This window comes from Salvia miltiorrhiza, chromosome 7 (assembly GCF_028751815.1).
Source record: "Salvia miltiorrhiza cultivar Shanhuang (shh) chromosome 7, IMPLAD_Smil_shh, whole genome shotgun sequence".
Classification (NCBI taxonomy): domain Eukaryota; kingdom Viridiplantae; phylum Streptophyta; class Magnoliopsida; order Lamiales; family Lamiaceae; genus Salvia; species Salvia miltiorrhiza.
This window is the reverse complement of record NC_080393.1, coordinates 21,834,787-21,855,772: the sequence shown is the minus strand read 5'-3', so window position 1 is coordinate 21,855,772 and position 20,986 is coordinate 21,834,787. Positions and strand designations below refer to the sequence as shown.

At 35.8% G+C, this 20,986-nt stretch overlaps 4 protein-coding genes across 4 annotated transcripts in view; 2 read left to right on the top strand and 2 right to left on the bottom strand.

Moving 5' to 3' along the window:
• The window catches only part of LOC130993427 (protein SGT1 homolog), a 77,681-nt gene that overhangs the window by 11,847 nt on the left and 44,848 nt on the right, over window positions 1-20,986 (top strand). The gene's annotated exons all lie outside the window — the stretch shown is intronic.
• Window positions 2,880-5,274, bottom strand: LOC130993960 (uncharacterized). Its single transcript, XM_057918999.1, has 4 exons — window positions 4,432-5,274; window positions 3,435-4,358; window positions 3,265-3,363; window positions 2,880-3,185 (listed from the first exon to the last, which is right to left on the bottom strand). Exons 1-4 carry the CDS (start codon window positions 5,272-5,274, stop codon window positions 2,880-2,882), a joined length of 2,172 nt encoding a protein of 723 aa, XP_057774982.1.
• LOC130993423 (heat shock protein 83) lies at window positions 11,715-14,898 on the top strand. The gene is made up of 3 exons (XM_057918302.1): window positions 11,715-12,270; window positions 12,693-12,973; window positions 13,157-14,898. Exons 1-3 carry the CDS (start codon window positions 12,006-12,008, stop codon window positions 14,708-14,710), a joined length of 2,100 nt encoding a protein of 699 aa, XP_057774285.1. The 5' UTR covers window positions 11,715-12,005; the 3' UTR covers window positions 14,711-14,898.
• Window positions 17,302-20,521, bottom strand: LOC130993430 (40S ribosomal protein S10-1-like). The gene is made up of 5 exons (XM_057918312.1): window positions 19,833-20,521; window positions 19,697-19,745; window positions 19,246-19,525; window positions 18,229-18,364; window positions 17,302-17,512 (listed from the first exon to the last, which is right to left on the bottom strand). Exons 1-5 carry the CDS (start codon window positions 19,833-19,835, stop codon window positions 17,441-17,443), a joined length of 540 nt encoding a protein of 179 aa, XP_057774295.1. The 5' UTR covers window positions 19,836-20,521; the 3' UTR covers window positions 17,302-17,440.

Genomic DNA, 20,986 nt, shown 5'->3' with positions numbered 1-20,986 from the left:
ACTCTCCACAATGGGAGAATCCACCCATTGGCTCTCTAATTAATATTTTCATTTCCTATTTAATTTTATTCTTATTTTATATAAAAATTTACATTCATTGGATCTTAATTGTTATTTCCCCCCTTTCTTTCTTCTATAAATTGATTCATGTGTTAGATTAAAATTTACATTAAATCTAACACATGAATCAATTTATAGAAGAAAGAAAGGGGGAAAAAAATAACAAAATGGCCAACGGCCGAAAACCAACAACAAAAAAAAACGGCTACAAAGCAACGACTCTTTTCATTTTTTATTTATTTATTTTTTAAATATTTAAAAATGGCTGAAAATGTGGGTGGATTACACGCGCCCTCTCCTTCTCCAAATTGAGCCCGGATCTGAGAGGAGAGGCGGGCTCGCGTGCCGGCGAAAACGGCAATGGGGGCGGGTGCGGAATTGGGGGCCTCGAGCCAATTTCTGAGCCCCTATTGTTGATGCTCTTATTCATTTTTTGGTATTTAACATGAATTTTAAATTATAGTTATAAATACATGAAGTTTACTCACTTTTGGTATGTAACATGAACTTTAAAATATAGTTATAAATAGGGGTGGTACGGTACGGTATACCTTATTAAATCGATCATACCTTATACCTTACCTTTACCTCCGGTATGGAGAAAATTCAAACCTTTACCTTACCTTTACCTACGGTATACCTTAGTTCGGTATACCTTAAGTACGGTATGGAGAATATACAAAACCTTTACCGTACCTTTATTTCGGTATACCTTACCGAATTTCGGTATACCGTACTTTCACGGTATACCACACTTTAACGGTATACCAAAATATTCGGTATTACCGAAATCGATAAAATTCAATACAGTAAAAAATTGATAACTTATTAATTTAAAACATGTTTAGATAATGAATAATATTTAACAAATATAATAATGACATAATAATTAAAATATATCACAGATAAACAAAAAGTAATATATAGTAAATTATATAGATGTTATAAGTTACATATAATTTATATGTTAGACGTAATATTATTTATAATATAATACTAATATTATAACTATGCTATTATATATGATGTAACTATTATAAGTTAGATGTATAATCTATTGTAAAATAATAATTTTAGTTATATATTATAACTATACTATAATACCAAAATAAACAATTTTATTTTATTGTATGACTTATACTATATACTATATTTTATTTGTTTTTGTATCATTTGATGATATTTATAAATTTATAAGTTATATAGTATATACTATATACTATATAAATGTTATAAGTTACATGAGATTTATAAGTTAGATGTAATCTAAGTTATAATATAATATCAATATTAATTATAACTATGCTATTATATACATAGATGTTACACGTCAGATGTATGATTTATTGTAGAACAATAATCTTAGTTATATAATATAGAATATTATATTATAATTGTGTTATGATATCAATATAAATAATTCAGTTATATTAAATTATATATATAACTTACATACTATATTATATTTTATTCACTTTTACATCATTTGGTGATATTTATATTCGCATACTTGTATGCATTCATGTAATATATAGTAAATTATATAAATGTTATAAGTTACATATAATTTATATGTTAGACGTAATATTATTTAGGGTTAAGTACCAATTTGCCCCCTATGGATGGCGTCCCTATCTCGTTTAGCACCCTATAGTCAGGGTAAGTGCTGCTTACTACCCCAACGTGGCAAAATCGAAGCAAATCCCCCCCCCCCCCGTGTTTTAACAGCCCTTAACGCCGTTCGAATTTTTTTTTTATTATTTCTTTTAACATTGGTGGGGCCCACACCAACGGTTTTACAACGTTTAAAATCAAAAGATTAGGGTTTAGCACCCCCAATTTTCAAAATCGACGAACACTAGCTTTCAGAAATCGATTTTCACATCTCGTTAGCTATTTTGTTCGAGTTAAATTAGAGTTTTCATTCTTGCTTGCAAAATATTTGCGATATGAGTTACAATTCCTTTTCTGGGTCGAGCAATTCGTCTGGAGGAAGGATGTCAGAGTCGGCCATGAAAGGTACTGAACTTTTTTGCAATTGCAAAATCGATGGCATGAGGTTTAGATCAGCTATAATGACTTCATGGACAATGGAGAATCCCGGGCGTAGGTTTTATGGGTGTCCAAATTGGAAGGTAAATTTTCTTTTTTTTTTTGAAGATTATATGTTTGACATCGGTTTTAATTGTATGAAAAATCTGTATTTTCAGTCGAAGAATTGCGGTTTTTTTGTGTGGCACGACGAGCCCATGGGTGAACGAGCAAGATGTGTGATTAATGAATTGAAGGGATGTAGAAAAATGGTGAAGAAGCTTGAAGCAAGAGGTTGTGATTTTGAACTTGCCCAAGCTGAATTTAACAATGCATTGCAAAAGAAGAAGCATGAGTGTGATGAATGGAAGAAGAAGACTTTGGTAACTTATTTGGTGTTGATATTCACTTGGATTCTTGTTTTTGTAATTTTCTTTGTCTTGTAAAATATTACTCTCTGTTTTGGTGAAGCATTTCCTCTGTTTTGGTGTAGAAATCTGTATTTGCCATTGAATTATATATAAGAATTATTAAAGCTCTATAGTAAATTGAAATGCCAATTCTCACAAGAAATAAAGTAGCAAATGACAATACATTTTCATTATAAACCTTCAAAACCAAAGTTTCAGATGCAAGAAGGCAGACAAACTGTTCATCTATGATGTTCAAAATCGAATCACCAAACATAATACCAAAGGGAAACAACCAAATTCAGCAGCCAAAATGTTATAAACCAAAGTACTAAATCTCAAACTTCATAATGCTAATTCATAACCAAGCTCACATCCCTAAGCATCATGAATGATAGAGCTTTGTGATGATTTAGCTTTTCCAAATCTTGTTCTCTTAGCCACAGCTTCATCCATCAAAGCTGTTGTAGTGACATTGCTCTTGCCTTTCCACTTGAGACCAGGTGGCTTAAAGGGAAGATTGCTTGGCATCCTTTCCTCATTTCCAGCCTTTGTGAAAGTTATTTCCTTGTACTTCCTCTTGCAGCCCCTTTCATTTGGAATGGGATATCTCACTTGTGGATCCGAGCTATCTTGAGTTGGTATATGACCGAGTGAAACCACTCTCTCTGATGGCATTCCAGGCTGCAAAATAAAGCTCGAATTTATACATAAAAACAGGTCATCAAAATGAATACACCAAGTAATACATGCAAATACTAACATTAATTGTTGTTTTTCCAGTGTCAAGATTGACATGCACACCCAATCCAGCCCTTCCTTTGTTTGGAGCATTAGAATTAGAAGCTTGAGAGCTTAACGCCTACGCATGAGGAAATTATAGAGTTATCATATTAAAAGGAGAAATAGATGCATTTGTAACACTGCTCTTACATGACTTGATGCATTGGGGCAGTGGTTCTTCTTATGGTCACTTGATTTGCATATAGAACAGAATTGAACTTGTCCAATCCTAGACAGCTTGTGTGCCTTTTGCCTTGATTCATTGGTTGCCCTAACTCTGTGTTTTTTAGGCCTACCAATCTTTTTCTCAATTATGGGAGGCTCAATAGGCAGATGTGCATCAGTCTTGTAGAATTTTGGCCCGGGAACAGGTTGGACAGTGTGTGCATAGCTTTTTTCATAAGTTTCTTTGTGATACCAATGAGAAATCATAGTCTCAGGGTCTATCTTAGAGTGATATGACGCTGCTATGGCATGTTGGCAAGGTATGCCGCATAAACCCCAATTCCTACATGTACACAGCCTCCTATCTAGTAGGACAGTGTGTTTATCTAAGCCCTCTCCAACCTCGTAACCGTTATCACCATTCCACAACACTTGACAACTAATAGAGTCTTCCTTAGCAGCCTGAAAAACCCTCATGGCAGTAGGGGACCAGTCTCCCTTCCATGAATTAGAAGACCTCTTTCTTTCCCTAAACCTATTCATCACTAACACTCGTATATCCTCTAGCATACTTATTATTGGTTTGCTCATAGCTTCTAACAGGCTCGAATTAAATGATTCAGAAGCATTATTGTCAACCATATAACTAGATGACCTGAAATCTTGGTATGCCCTGCACCATGTTTGGGGAGGATACTTCACAAGTTCCTCTGCAGCTTTCTGCTTGATGTCTCCAACCTTTACCAGGTTTTCCTTGAACTCCTCTTCATACGAGCTCCAAGCACAAATCCAGAATCGTTTCTTCAACTCTGGACCCCTCCATTTCTTCGACCAATTGGCATAGATGTGTCTAGCACACCATCTATGTTCCGCTCTTGGCAATATGGTTTCCACAGCATTAATGAGCCCCTACAAATGGCAGTTGAAATATTAGTATTCCATAGTAAATACAACAAATTGAATAACATGAATTAGAACGTACCTTTTGCATGTCCGAAATAATAGTCACTCTATCACCTTCCCCCAAGTCTAACTCTCTCTTCATTAGCTTCATAAACCAAGTCCAATTTACCTTGTTTTCCTTACTCACTACTGCCCAAGCTAATGGCATGATTCCATCATTTGCATCCTTACCTACTGCAGTGAGCAACACTCCACCAGCCATACTTTTCAGGTGGCATCCATCAAGGCAAATAATTGGCCGACAACCACCCAACCAATTCCTCTTGCATGCATCTAACATTACAAAGAGCCTCCTAAACACTCTCAAACCCTTCTCCTCTCCTTCTTTTGACAACTGTAACTCTACATTTGAACCAGGATTTGTGTCCTTCAATATCTGAATATAAGCTTCAAGCGTCTTGAATTCATTGATAATGTTCCCATTAAGCTCTGTCAAAATCGTTTTCCTTGCTCTTTTGCACTTGAACAAGGACACATGAAGCTTGAACTGAATCTTCACATCCTCTTGAATCTGTTTGGCAGTATATTTGGGATCCTTGTATACTCTGTTTTTGAAGTGGTTTGCTAGGAAAGCTTGTGTCAAACTTGGCACTTCTCTTTGCTTGTAACAATTGTGCTCTAAGATCAGAGTCTTCACAGCCACACCTCCATCATTCCCAATCTTGGAACAATAGAATAGAAACGGACAACTCTTTGTATTGACACAAACAACCCTCAACCTTGTCTTCTCATTCTTCACAAATCTCAGCTTGTATCCATTCTGTATTCCATATAGATGAACTGCCTCTCTTGCTTCCTTAGCAGAGCTAAATGTCTGCCCAAGCTTGAAGCTTCCTTCAATCTCATCTTCAACATTCTCCATCTGATCATCATCTTCCCCATCTGAATCATCATCATCTTCCCCATCTGTATCATCATCATCTTCCCCATCTGTATCTTCAGTGTCTTCATCATCACATTCACTTCCCCCATCTGAACCATCACCCTCTTCTTCCCCTTGTAATTCCTCACCCTCTCTCTATTCTACCCTCTCGGTTTCCCCCTCTAATGCATCACCCTCTCCCTGAATTCCATCTCCCCTAACCCCATCTACATGAATTCCATCTAATGCATCACCCTCTCCCTGAATTCCATCTCCCTTAACCCCCTCTCCATGAATTCCCTCAAATGCATCACCCTCTCCCTGAATTCCATCTCCCTTAACCCCCTCTCCATGAATTCCAGCAACATTATCACCCTCTCCCTGAATTCGATCTCCCTCAATTCCATCTCCTTTAACCCCCTCTCCCTGATTTCCAAGAACATTATCACCCTCCCCCTTTGATTGTAATCTATCAAGTTTGCCTCTTTCTTCTGCATCTAGCTTTTCATATAATTTACTGACCAATTCATAAGGAAGAGGAAGTCTCTCATCATCTATGTATAAAAGAACCTCTTCCCAACAAAACAAGAAAGCTAAATCTAACACTCTCCTAGTAGATTCTTCATCATAAATAACATAGAGGCCATTCTCATAAGTCACACTAGAGTCTTGCACATAATATGCTTTAGGATTTGGGAAGCCTAGTTCTGCATACTTCTGAACAATTTTTTCGAAAGTCATATCATCAACACCTACCTTCACAAAATCAGTGTTTACCTCTTCATAACACCAACACTTCTTCTTCTCCCAATACCCGCCGTAGTTGAACCAAAATCCCTCAAATACGAAACTGAAACGAAAAAACAAAAACCAAAATCAAAACTCAAAACAATCAAAACAACTCAATAAATGAAAAGGACCGATAATCGTCTTCAATACACTTACCTTGGCTCGCCGGCGTCGTCTTCCCCCATTGCATGCAAGGGTTTGATGTTTATTTGCCTTCCACAGAGCAACGTCGAACAAGGTATTTTTTGGGTGTTATGTGGTGGATTGGTCGAAGAGGTGGAGAAGAAGACCTTTGGGTTTCAAAGGTTATGCAGAAAACCCCTTCGCCTCCCGTTCAAAATCGTTGGTGTGGGCCCCACCAATGTTAAAAGAAATAAAAAAAAAATCGAACGGCGTTAAGGGCTGTTAAAACGCGGGGGGGGGATTTGCTTCGATTTTGCCACGTTGGGGTAGTAAGCAGCACTTACCCTGACTATAGGGTGCTAAACGAGATAGGGACGCCATCCATAGGGGGCAAATTGGTACTTAACCCTATTATTTATAATATAATACTAATATTATAACTATGCTATTATAAATGTAACTATTATTAGTTAGATGTATAATCTATTGTAAAACAATAATTTTAGTTATATCTTATAACTATACAATAATATCAAAACAAACAATTTTATTTTATTGTATGACTTATACTATATACTATATTTTATTTGTTTTTGTATCATTTGATGATATTTATAAATTCATGCACAATTGTATATATTCACATAATATAGATTATATACATCATTTTATAAAATTTATAAATATTTTTAAAAATATAAACATAAAAATATATATTATATATTTTAAAACTATAGATTTTGATACGATATATACCGCGATTTTCGGTATATACGGACAACTGCGGTATATCAGAATAAGGTATTGTACCTTATTATCAGTATATACCGAATATTAAGGTATACCATAATAAGGTATGATACCGCATCACCGGTATATACAGTAATATTTGGTATATGCCGGTATACCAGTAATACGGTATCATATCGTGTTCCGGTATATACCTTTAATACGGTATTTATTGATTTTTTCGGTATATACCGCGGTATCGGTATACGCCGGTATACAACGGTATCTGGAAAATCCATACCTTTACCTTACCGTAAATCTTCGGTACGGTATCATACCTTACCAAAAAAATCGGTATACCTTAAATTCGGTATTTTACGATATTTTACGGTACGGTATGGCCGATATACCGAGTTTTTGGTATATTTTTCCAGCCCTTATAAATACATGAATTTTAAACTTATTCAATTTTTGACTTGTTTTTCATTTTTACCCAAACTAAAGCTGACTTGAAGTGCCTGAATTTTGACGTAGACAATTTCTCGTTATAAAAATTAACTTTTACAGTTTAATTTTTGGCACATTTTTAAAATCTGAATTTCTGAATTTCGCTTTATGAATGACGAAATTGGCTTTCTGAAATCCCCAAATCTTAAAGTCAAAATTCGCTTTCTGAATTTGTAGATAAATTTATCGTTCCCTTTCATATTTTAGTTTTACGTTATTTTTCTCTAACCAAAAACGATGTCGTCATATCTCAGCACCGAAATGTCCAAGATCCAGGCATTTCAAGTCAGCTTTAATTTGGGAAAAAATGAAAAAAGAGTCAAAAATTAAATAAATTTAAAATTCATGTATTTATAACTATATTTTAAAATTGATGCTAAATACCAAAAATAAATAAAATTTATGTATATATAACTAGGATTTAAAGTTTATATTAAATATCAAACAAATAGATAAAATTCATATATTTATACATCATTACCCTTGTGAAAAACAATAATTGTAAAATAAAAACTTCATTAGTTGATGGGTAATTTTAAACACAACCCCCAATTTTCTCACTATAGCCCCTTATTTTAAAAAATAATACAAATAATTATAATTGTACTATTTTGTCCCCATAGCCCCCATTTTAAATTTATATTAAATTTATCAAAATGAATTTGAAAGAATAACACATATGCACAATCTATTTATTGATACATCTTGAATCTCCATCAATATAACCCTCCAACTCAAAATCTTAAGAAGATAGACGGAGGTTGAGGAAAATTTGACATATTGTGTGTATGAACTTCAAATATCTTACTGGTGAGTTCAAATACAGTTCGAAAAATAAAAAAATACGTTCAAAAAAAATCATTCTGCTATATTCGAAAGGAAATCGACACGCTTCTCAGTGACTGGGATCTCCGATAGTCTTCAGATTCCCCAAACTTACAACCAATTTGCCTGACGACTCCAAAATCCACTGATTCCGACGACAATGAGTCGGGGTATGATAATAAGCTGCTGCACGAATTCGAATCCTTAGTGAGCTACAATGTTTTTGTTTGTGGTGTACGAATTCCAAGAGTTTTGCGCAGACAAGAAACGAAAAAATTCTTTTGTTATTTGATTTTTGCAAATGTCACCACTTATTCAATCATTATCATTTATTTGCACATAAAGGAAATTAAATGGTTCAATATATTATTCATTAATTGTGGTTCGTGATTCATTTTTGAGTCTGATATTTGAAGTTAGACGAAATTTGCCATTTTCCTCAATCTCGATATTTTCAGTTGGAGGCTATATCGACGGAGAAGAGATTTATCTATAAAGGGAAGAGATTATACGTGTTATTCATTCAAATTAATTTTGATAAACTTATTAATTGAAAACAAATTTTAAATTGGGCTACAAGGGTAGAATAGTATAATTTATATTATTTTTTTAATGAGGGGGTTATAGTGAAAAAATTAGAGGTTGTGTTTAAAATTACTCTTAGTTGATTTAGTCGTCTAAGTTCAAATAGCATTGGATAACTGTAGGCCTGGGAATCGGGTCGGGTTCGGGTACCCTACCCGAAAAAATCGGGTACCCGAACCCGAATAACACCGAAAACCACTACCCGACCCCGACCTCGAAAAAAAATCGGGTACCCTAATACCCGACTCGGGTACCCGAGTCGGGTATTCGGGTACCCTAAATTACCCGGTCAAAATCGCATTTTTCAAGTCAAACTGTGAAAATCGGGTATTTCGGGTATTAGGGTACCCGAATTACCCAATTTTGGCCTAATCGGGTATTCGGGTACCCTAATACCCGAAATACCCGATTTTTTTTTTTTTTTAATCAAAAATATAGCTCCCCTTATTTTCAATCGGGTATTCGGGTATACCCGATACCCGATTTTCAGCCGCTCAAACTACCCGATACCGAGCCCGACACCGATTTTTTCGGGTATTGGGTACCCGATACCCGATTTTTTCGGATCGGGTAATCGGGTACCCGATACCCGAACCCTATCTTCCCACCCCTAGATAACTGATACGGAAGGAAACACAGCGGCCCATTCAGTTTTATTAAAACTGATCATTTCGTCACATGTGCCTTGGAGCCTACAAAATTAATATATTTATATTTCCTATTTTATTTAGTGTAGCTTTATTTTCAAAAAATAATAAAAATGTTGAGCAATGAACATTTTTACCCCTAGAGTCCAAAATTAAAATTGTAGTTTTATCATTATAATTTCAAAAAATTGACAATCAGTGAACGACATGGTATACTATTTTCATTGTCTTCTTCATCCCCAAAAAACTTCATCATTCACTTTTGCTAACTGGGATGGTAGAGAACTCTCATTACTGTGAAGGGGCATTTACTTTAAAAGATTCATATTGGTAGATAAAAATATTAAAATTAATCTCTTATTTATTTTTATGAATTAAAACTTTGAAATATCACAACGCCCTTGGTTATTCTATCATTTAAGCTAATTTTACGTTATTTATATTCCATTCAAAAGATGGGATTAGAGAAATCTTATTCTTAATGATAAAAATACTAATCATGCATCTTATCAATCATACAAAAAATTGCCCCTTAGAGTATGAATACTCTTATGGAGTATATTTTTCATTATGTAGTCCGTGCCTATGGAATTTGGTACATGAAATGATACATGTTCAAAAGTATTGATTAGCTTTTAGATAAACACAAGACTCCTTATTAAAATGGAATTATATATCCGATATATTTCAGCAGATTGTCTTATCATTTGAATCTGATCAGCAACAGACGAATGGACTCTATATTCTCGAATGATAATTATTAGAGAATTCAATCATCATTATCCATGAAGAGTTTTTATTGACCTAGACAACAATATGCATAATCTATATAAAGCAAAGAGAAGAACAAGAATCGATTGTTACTATTATTATTCTCATAGAATATTTTCATGTGTTCTAGCTAGGTCATATTTTGCATTTTGTGTGATCCTGTAAATCGCTTTGTATTCTTGCAAGAACAAGAGAGATGAGAGAAGATTTTTTTCTTAAAAAGAAAATTAATCTTTAAATAAATACTCTTTTTATATTTTAAATCAAATATTTATATAAAATATATCAAATTAAAGTTCTTATTGTGATCTTGAATTTGATATGCATATTGAGTATTTATAATTTGTCGATTTTTTTAAATAAAAAAAAATTGTCGAATTTCACAAGTTTATAAAGAAATAAAACAAAACAATAAGAAATAAAGAAAAGGGAAAAGAAAAAATATAGCTTATAAATAAACCTTCAATTTTATTATAACTACAAAATTACCACTTAATTTTGAAATCAATTTGAAATTAATTTCAAATTAAAATCTTAGCTTTTGAATATAGTATAGATGATACGGAAAACTTAACTAGATTAAATAAGGATTTGATAAATATATATATATATATATATATATATATATAATTACAAAAAAATTGTACTCCCTCCGTCCCAACTCAAGTGGTGCATTTCTTTTTGGCACAGGATTTAAGAAGTTAGTGTTTAAGAGGTTAAGTGTGGTTTTAATTTTGTCTTTAATTGTATATGTAATAATTAATGATTTTACTTATATTTTTTATTTAAAGCCAAAATTTTAATTTATTATACTTTTATTTTATTTTTTATTTTCTATTTAATTTCTTAAACACTTTTTTTCTTTACTTTTTCAGTTTTTTACTCTCCATTGTTCTTTTTTCAGTATTTTTCATACTTTCTTTTTTTCTTTTCATTTTTTTTTTCCTGTTTCAATAAATTCAAACAAAGGTTGTAGTTAACAAGATCGAAAGTGCCAGATTCAATCAATTGAAAGGTGGGACAAAATTCATCATTTAAGCCAAAAAAGGGCGTCAACTTTAGCCTAAAAAAGGAATACGCACCACTAAGTTGAAACGGAAGGAATAGTATTAAAAGAAATACTATATACTTTTTCCGTTCATGATATCGTTTCCACATTATAGACGCACGAGTTTTAAAAAAATGATGGATAACAATTGATAATAGTGGATATTAGTGTGAGTGGAGTTTGGGTCTCACTATAAATGCGGATGGAAATAAAGTGTTATGTAAATTCTATTGTTATAAATGAAAATAGAAATAAATATTTTGGATGGACTAAAATGGTAAAAGTGAAATAAATAAGGATGTGCGGGGATGTGGTTCGCGTAATATATTTATTTTAGAGTGTAAAATGTGTAATACTGAAAAATTGAGCCCGTCCTGCTTCAAAAGCGCATGCCAAATATAATCAATAAACATAGCAACACACGATTTAGCTGAACTACAACATTATTCGAAGCGATTTGCGTTAATCGAGAGACAAAGAGAAGGATCCAGAAGCTGCTAAACAACTGAGGTGATGGAACCTCCTAGAATCCATTTCTCCATATAAGAATTTCCTAAGCTCATTCTTTCTCTCACTACAACACACACACAGTCTGTCTCTCCCTGCATTCGTAATCGTAGCGTTCCCCCAAAGCTCTCCATCTCTCGATAAAATCTTCCCAAAAGTTTGTCTTTTAATTATCGGTGATTGTGCTGGCGGAAGTGCAAATGGCCGACGCGGAGACGTTTGCATTCCAGGCGGAGATCAACCAGCTCCTGAGCTTGATCATCAACACATTCTACAGCAATAAGGAGATATTCCTCCGCGAGTTGATCAGCAACGCCTCCGATGCCTTGGATAAGATCCGATTCGAGAGCTTGACCGATAAGAGCAAGCTCGACGCGCAGCCGGAGCTCTTTATTCGTCTCGTTCCGGACAAGGCTAACAAGACTCTCTCCATTATAGACAGCGGCATCGGCATGACCAAAGCAGGTAATGTTTCTGCTGATTTTCATCTCTGTCGCCGGGTAGTTTGTGTCAGAGTAATTAGATATTTAATCACAATGTAGGTTGGCGTCGTATAGAGCCTCTTGATTATTCTTCAATGGCGTCGGATATTTGCCTTTTGATTTGTGTCTGAGTGATTTAGACATTTAATCGGAATGTAGGTTGGACTCTATAGAGGCTCGTTGTCCATTCTCGTCCTTTTCGGTAGAATTTTTAAAGTAATTCAATATTTGGTTAGTGCGTTAGCAAGGAAACTGAAAAATCCACGGAAACAATGAGCTAATCCGACGAAGTAAATGTGGTGCGTTAAATATTGTGATCTCTCTGTTTCTTTTCAATGTTATGTTAGTGATCGCGAATTGTACCTGTGGATTGCGGATTTGATACCTTTTTGTGAAATTTGGCAGATTTGGTGAACAATCTGGGGACTATTGCGAGGTCCGGAACTAAGGAATTCATGGAGGCGCTGCAGGCCGGTGCTGATGTTAGCATGATCGGACAGTTCGGTGTGGGTTTCTACTCGGCTTACCTTGTTGCAGAGAAAGTGATTGTTACCACCAAGCACAACGACGACGAGCAGTACATTTGGGAATCGCAAGCTGGTGGCTCTTTCACTGTAACTAGGGATGTTGACGGCGATCAACTTGGCAGAGGAACCAAGATCACCCTCTTCCTCAAAGAGGATCAGGTAAATAATTTTTCTCCCCGTTTCAACGTTACTGTTGTTGGATTGGATATAATTTATTCTTTACAGCTGGATTTTCCTAATGCTGAAGGTCATTAATTTGTATTGAGTTATCCAATGTCGATTGAAGTAATGGTATTAGTAGTTTCAAAGCTAATAAGAAACTAACCCCTTGGTAATTTACAGTTGGAATACCTCGAGGAGAGGAGAATCAAGGATCTAGTGAAGAAACATTCAGAATTCATCAGCTATCCAATTTACCTTTGGACCGAGAAGACCACTGAGAAGGAGATCAGCGATGACGAAGATGATGAGCCCAAGAAGGCAGAGGAAGGCGATGTAGAGGAGGTGGATGAGGAGAAAGAGAAAGAAAAGGGCAAGAAAAAGAAGATCAAGGAGGTTTCTCACGAGTGGCAGGTGATCAACAAGCAGAAGCCCATCTGGCTTCGCAAGCCGGAAGAGATCACCAAGGACGAGTACGCCTCCTTCTACAAGAGCTTGACCAACGACTGGGAAGACCACCTCGCCGTCAAGCACTTCTCCGTTGAGGGCCAGCTCGAATTCAAGGCCATCCTCTTTATTCCGAAGAGAGCTCCTTTTGATCTCTTTGACTCCCGCAAGAAGATGAACAACATCAAGCTCTATGTGAGGAGGGTGTTCATCATGGATAACTGCGAGGAGCTCATCCCTGAGTACCTCGGATTCGTGAAAGGGGTGGTCGACTCTGATGACCTGCCGCTCAACATCTCCCGAGAGATGCTGCAGCAGAACAAGATCCTCAAGGTTATAAGGAAGAACTTGGTCAAGAAGTGCATTGAAATGTTTAACGAGATTGCAGAGAACAAGGAGGATTACAACAAGTTCTATGATTCTTTCTCCAAGAATTTGAAGCTTGGCATCCATGAGGATAGTCAAAACAGGTCAAAGTTGGCCGACTTGCTCAGGTATCACTCGACCAAGAGCGGGGACGAGCTGACGAGCCTCAAGGACTATGTAACAAGAATGAAGGAGGGGCAGAAGGACATCTACTACATCACCGGAGAGAGCAAGAAGGCTGTGGAGAACTCGCCCTTCTTGGAGCGTCTGAAGAAGAAGGGATATGAGGTGCTCTACATGGTTGATGCTATTGATGAGTATGCGGTTGGGCAGCTGAAGGAGTACGACGGGAAGAAGCTGGTTTCTGCTACCAAGGAGGGGCTGAAGCTGGATGATGAGACGGAGGAAGAGAAGAAGAAAAAGGAGGAGAAGAAGAAGTCATTCGAGAGCCTCTGCAAGGTGATGAAAGACATACTTGGCGACAGAGTGGAGAAGGTGGTAACCTCGGACAGGATAGTGGAGTCGCCGTGCTGCCTGGTGACGGGGGAGTACGGGTGGACGGCGAACATGGAGAGGATTATGAAGGCGCAGGCATTGAGGGACAGCAGCATGGGGTCGTACATGTCGAGCAAGAAGACAATGGAGATCAACCCTGATAATGGAATAATGGAGGAGCTAAGGAAGAGAGGCGAGGTGGATAAGAATGACAAGTCGTTGAAGGATCTGGTTTTGCTGCTTTTCGAGACAGCATTGTTGACATCTGGGTTTAGTCTGGATGATCCCAACACGTTCGCATCGAGAATCCACAGGATGCTGAAATTGGGTCTCAGCATTGAGGAGGATGAAGCGGGTGAGGATGATGCTGAGATGCCGGCGCTAGATGAAGAGTGCAATGAGGAAAGCAAGATGGAGGAGGTTGATTAGATATGCTACAGTTTCTGTCAACTTTGTGAATCTCGGTTTTAAAGTGTTGAATTCCTATGTACTACAGCTTCGTTGTTTCTTGTTTTTATCTTAGTAAATGCCAAATCAAGCTAATTAGCTCTCTACAAATTGAGTAATTCACATCCGTGGTGTCGAGTATATTAATATATTCTCTTTGTTTCTTAAAATTATGTATTTTTTTTGTACGTTTGTTAAATATATATTTTTTTATTTTTGAAATATATATATATATATATATATATATATATATAGGGGCCGCTCCAATGAGACCTCCTAATTTTAGTCTCCTAATTTTAGTGAGATCTTGGGCATGATCTGGTGCGTTTATTTCATCAATCCTATGACTGATATTGTATCTAGAGGATGATATTTTTTCGCAAGGTTCGAATCCTGGAGGAAGCAGAATATTTTAAATTTTGTTATTCATCAGTATATACTGTCTTGTTCATCAGTATATATGTCTTATTCATTATCAATTTTTTAAATTTTGTTTTTCATCAATATATACATCTTGTTCATTAGATATACGTCTTGTTCATTAGTATTATATGTCTTATTCATTAGTATTATATGTCTTATTCATTGTACTTATGTTACACGAAAAATAGGAGGTCTCACTGGAGCGCGCCCTTATATATATATATATATATATATATATATATATATATATATATATATATATATTCTTTTTTAAATAGTCTTATAAACTTTATATGAGAATCTTTCATTGTTTCTCTATAATCCTCAATAATTTTTAATTAAAATTTATGCTAAAATTTGTTTGTGTATATAATTTAGAATATTTTATTAAATTTCATGTTGATAATTTCGTGTATTTTGGGGATGAAGACCAACAAGATTGGGGGAGTCAATAATTGTTTTTATATTTTATTTTCCTTTTCTTTAATCATTATTTCCCCCTACTTCAGTAAATGAATCCTGCATCGGTTTGCTAATAAACTTATCAACAAATTATTGATTATATTTGATCTTCTAAATATTTAATCTCGTTTCAGATTTTAAACATTGATAGAACTAAATTGTTTTCATTTTCGTTCAGGTGCCCAATTCACGTACATTTATCTTAAGGCTTCATTTTTTTTCATCATTATTTTTTTATTATTATTTTTTTTTCATTTTCACATATATATTTACTAATATAGTAAAATTTTCTACGACATTGTGAAATCATTTTTCGGACAACTACTTTATTTTTTAATATTGAATAATATTATCTTCAAGCAATGATGTAAAAATATTTTTTAATATTTAATATGACAAAATTAAAAAATTTATCCATCAATTTTCAGTAAACTAAACAAGTGTATAAGATAAATATTATATATATATATATATATATATATATATATATATATATATATATATATTATTAAAGATATGATAAAAAAAAGATATTATTAATATTTTTTCATATTTTCTTATCCATCTTTCACGAATGAAAATTTTATAATAATCAAACAAAGCACACCTCTAACAAACCTTTCATTGAATTATACTCCCTCGTCCCATTAAAAGCAATCACTTTCTTTTGGACACGGAGATTAAGAAATGAATTGTTAATTGATATGCTTTAATTGAGTGTGGTCCACTATAATTTGAGGCTTAATTAATGTGTTAATTACCATCTTTTTAACAATTTATTTCAATATTTAAAATCTGAATTTAAATTAATGTGAAATTAAAGTCTGAATTCTAAATTAAAATATGAAATTATTGTGGAAAATTTGGTCTAAATGAACCCAAATATTGAAGAGGCACACGATATCTATGCTTTTCAACTTCCCCATTGCAAATTTGCAAATCTCCCTATGCATCCAAGAAATCCAGAAAACTCGATTACGGTGAATCCAAATATTGAATTGAAACAAAAATTCGATCAGAAACAGAGAGATTACTTGATTAGTCGAGTAATCACCGACTCGAACCCTCTGCCGCATTCCTTGCAGGATGCCGCTCAGAGAAACGGAGAAGGCACCGGCTCCTCGTCGACAACCAGGCCCGAGCGAAGCGAATCGGAGGCCTCACCTTCTTCTTCTCTGACAACACCTTCTCCGCTCGCTTCTAACCACACGGCGATTTTCAGCGATTTCTCCCCTCGATTTTTAGACACCCGAATCTCTCCCTCCGATTGGATAGCCAACGACGGCAGCCAAAACCCTAACTTCATCTGCCTAAAACCTAACGGCGACAATGACGACTCCCAGAGAACAGTAGCACCGGCAGAGGCGAGAGAATCGTGAGAAATGAAATGAAAACCGGTAGAATAAGAAAGATAGGTTTAAATTAAAAGCTTAATTAAACTTAAATTAATGGGCTTAATTAAGCCCAAATTTTTACTATTTTGGAAAGTGTTCAGTTTTAACTTTTAATAGAACAAACCAAAATAAAAAAATGGCATATTTATTGAGACAGAGGAAGTATTATTAACCAGAACAAACAACATTGCACAGAGCAGATTCCGGTTCTGAGAGATACTTGTGAACCAGTGGTTAAGAAACTAAGATAATAATAATAAATTAAACCATGAACATAACTAACAAACAAACCAATAACGTAAACCAAGATATATGATATCCGAAAAAATAGAACAATGGATATATTCCCATGCAAAATAGAAGTTCTAGTTTGACATAATTCCAACTCTCAAAATCCTATCAAAAAACTAGGCAATAGACAACAAGGGGAAGTTTAGGATGAAGGTGATCCACCAAAGCCACCCGCACCTCGCCCAAAACCAGGACGACCGCCGCCATTACCACCCTGCATGGCACCAACAAATGTCACTTTCATACAAATAATCAAAAAACTTCTTACGGAAATTTACCCCATTTTACATAACTATTACAAACAAGGCACAATAGTCAAGCCAAATCATCCTAATAGTATTTTTATTATATCACTCTTTTTAGAGATTTTAGTCAATGTATTAAGTTATTACAGATTACAAGCTGAATTCCAAATAATAACACCCTTTTATCTTATTTTGTCATTCTCTGTACATATCAGCATAATAAACATGGAAATACAAATAAAGAAATAGAACATGCACAGTATCCAGAAGCAGAAGGAGAAACTCAGAAACGGTAAATAAAGGATAATTGAACATCAAACTCAAAGAACACAGAATGCATAGAGAGAAAGAAAATTGAGGCAGGTAAAGGTTGACCGTTGAGGATGAAGAAGGTAAAAAAAAATAATTTTTTGATTATTGCTATTTCAATGAAACCTAATATCTACAGCCTGCAACATTTCAGCAGCCTGTTCCATATAGCAGCACACGCTTTACATGACATGTGTTACTAGAAGGCGTGCACCTAATATGATTGAATAAAAATCAGTAAATAGACGTAAGCCACCTGAATCACTTGAAAAATTCATGTAATTCAAGAAGACACAAATAACAGAAGTCAAGAAGACACAAACAACAAAAATCATACGCTCATGATCTAACAAATAGATTACAGAGCAAGACTTACCCTGAATGAAGGTTGGAAGTCAGCCGGAGCCCCACCTTTTTCCCCACCAAATTCACCAGGTGGTCCTCTTTGTCCACCACGGTATCCATCCCGATCACCAAAACGGGGTCTGTCACCATCAAATCTTGGAGGTCCACTGTGTCATTACACCGGAAAGAATACATCATTAACAGGCCAAAATAACATTGAGTCTTGAAACAAGTGACAAAGGCAAATGACACAAAGGAGTTTTGTAATCTGTACAAAATCAACTGATAACTTTCCACGTCGTAGAAAATTTACAAGAACACAAGACGGCATCGAAGCAGACAAAACAGAGCAATTGCTTGATGATTCTATCATGCAAATTGTAAAGAAGAGCAAGATGAAGTTCAAACTAGGAAAGCAGACAGTTTTGGGAATGATTTTCTAGGATCACTCCTAAAATCTCACCACGACACGGATCCGAAGAGCCATATATCAGCAGCTGAGATCATTGATGAATGTAAAATCTTTTATTTTACTGGACTACATGGATCTACATTTCTCCTTGCAATCCACACAGACTCAGAGTGGCAAGACACAGCCAGACAAGAGGTGTTGCAGCTATTCAGTCAGCAAAACCCCAACTCAGAAGGCCTTGCCAAATTGAAGACTGTAATGAATTGATACTAATCTAATAAATATACGCAGCGTGACATGTAATTTAATATCTGTTTTTTGATGTGCAGGTTAACATGGTACTATATGAAACACTAAGCCTATACAGCCCTGTCACTGCTATTACAAGGAGAATAAGCAGCATAGTGAAGTTGGGAAAATATGAGTTTCCTGCAAATGTGAAATCCAAATTTAACTACCGAACCAAAAAAAAAGAAGGAATGAAATCACACATATACTATCATCAATAAAAACAGGGCTTCAAGCACACATAATTAACAAGCCAAATAGATTTAGCACCATTTCACATGCTAGTGTTCCCAGCAGATATGGGAAAACATAAATTTCTAACAACTAAAAGTGAGGAGTGTTTATTACCGAGGGCGATCGCCAGGGGGGCCACCCATGGGTCGGCCGAGGGGCTTGGCCGACTTCTTGAGTGTAGCGGGCACGATCTCTGATGGAAGGTTGAGGTATGTGCGGAGGAATTCAATTCCATCATTTGTCAGATACCAATAGTAGTGCATCCAAGCAAAGGTCTCACGCACGTACTCTTTCGACTTGAAGCTCTGCATAAGCTTAATCACCTGCAGATTTGGGACATCGATCTCGGGGTGCTTAGCTAGGTTGAAATCCTTCTTCGCATAGCACACGCCCTCTGTAAACATAACATATTAACGAAAAACCAATATGAGTTTGCAGATTCATAGCTGATTATCGCTTGACCGCGTTCAACAAAAAAAACAATCTCAAGTATAAACAAAGTCCACGATATAAATACATAGTTACAGTATGTAATATAGAGAGATTTTAATGAGCTTAACCGAACCTTGAAAGAGGTACTTGGAGATCTCTCTCCTGTTCTTCTCCGAAATAATCTGCAGCAAAAGCAAAAACACTAATTAGCACAGCAATGAACCATAAATCCCAAAACATTAGGCACGGAAGAAGAAACGCGAGATCACCATGACTGCTGAGCTAATTCGGTGGTGGAAGAGAGATAGGGTGATGAAGAAACTGCAGCAGCTGATGAGAGGGATTCTAAACCCTAGATATGAGGCCAAGCTTTTACGTATATTCGAATAATGTGGGCCGCAGCTAATAATAGGCCCGATGTACTTATAAACTGAGAAGCCCAAATTAAATAACAAATTTATACAGCTCCAAAAACAAAGAAGAATAAACACAATCCCATTAATTTGTCGCCATCGTTTTTGCAGCAGGTTGTAATGCTAAGGGCATCGTTGCACTACAGATTGGAAAAACGACGTTGTCGCCGTTCCTAGAATCGCCGCCCTTCTTGCTTTTGGCCCGCCTAGAAACGGAGAGAAACGACGCCGTGTGGACGCGGCGGGATTGGAGCGGAGGAAGAAGGGAATGGCGAGGGAGCGAGAGCAGGTGAATGAGGGTTCACCGGGAGGCGGAGGAGAGCGTGGCGGAGGCGTTGCCGCAATTGGGGGTATAGTGGTGTTTATGTTGTAGATAGAGATGGCGAATATATGGCATTTGTATGTGGTGTGTGTGCAAGGTTAAAGGGAATATATTCGTTGTGGAATTTGATGGATTTCTATGGATTTTAAAAGTCTTGGTGTATTGGTTCAAGACTTTTTAAAATCCATACAAATCTAGGTGTATTCGTTATTCCATTGACTTAAAATCCGAAATGACTTTCATGGATTTCATCCAAAAAATACACACGACGAAATCCGGCCAAGAACCACGAGAATTGAAATCCATGAAGTTTTAAGCGAGCGCTGAGTTCCAGCGCCCGCGGCCAAGAAGCCAGCGAGCGCTGGAACTCAGCAATCGTTGTGAGTGTCCAGTGTGCGAGCGGGCGCTGGGTTGCCGCAGTCGCTGGGCCCAGGCAGCCCAGCCCACCCACGCTTTTTAAATACAACTCTTCGGTTTTTTTTCCCTCATTCCACAGACGTCTACTCCAAAAATATACCACATAAGCATACTTCAAAAAGAAGACAAGTTTAGGGTTCTATATTAGCTTTTAGCCAGGTATTTTTTCATAAATTTTATATCTTCATATTATTTTAATTATGCAATTTTTCTATAGCATGAATCTTGTACCTTTATAAATTGTTAGCAACTGTATGCTGTGTTTCTATTG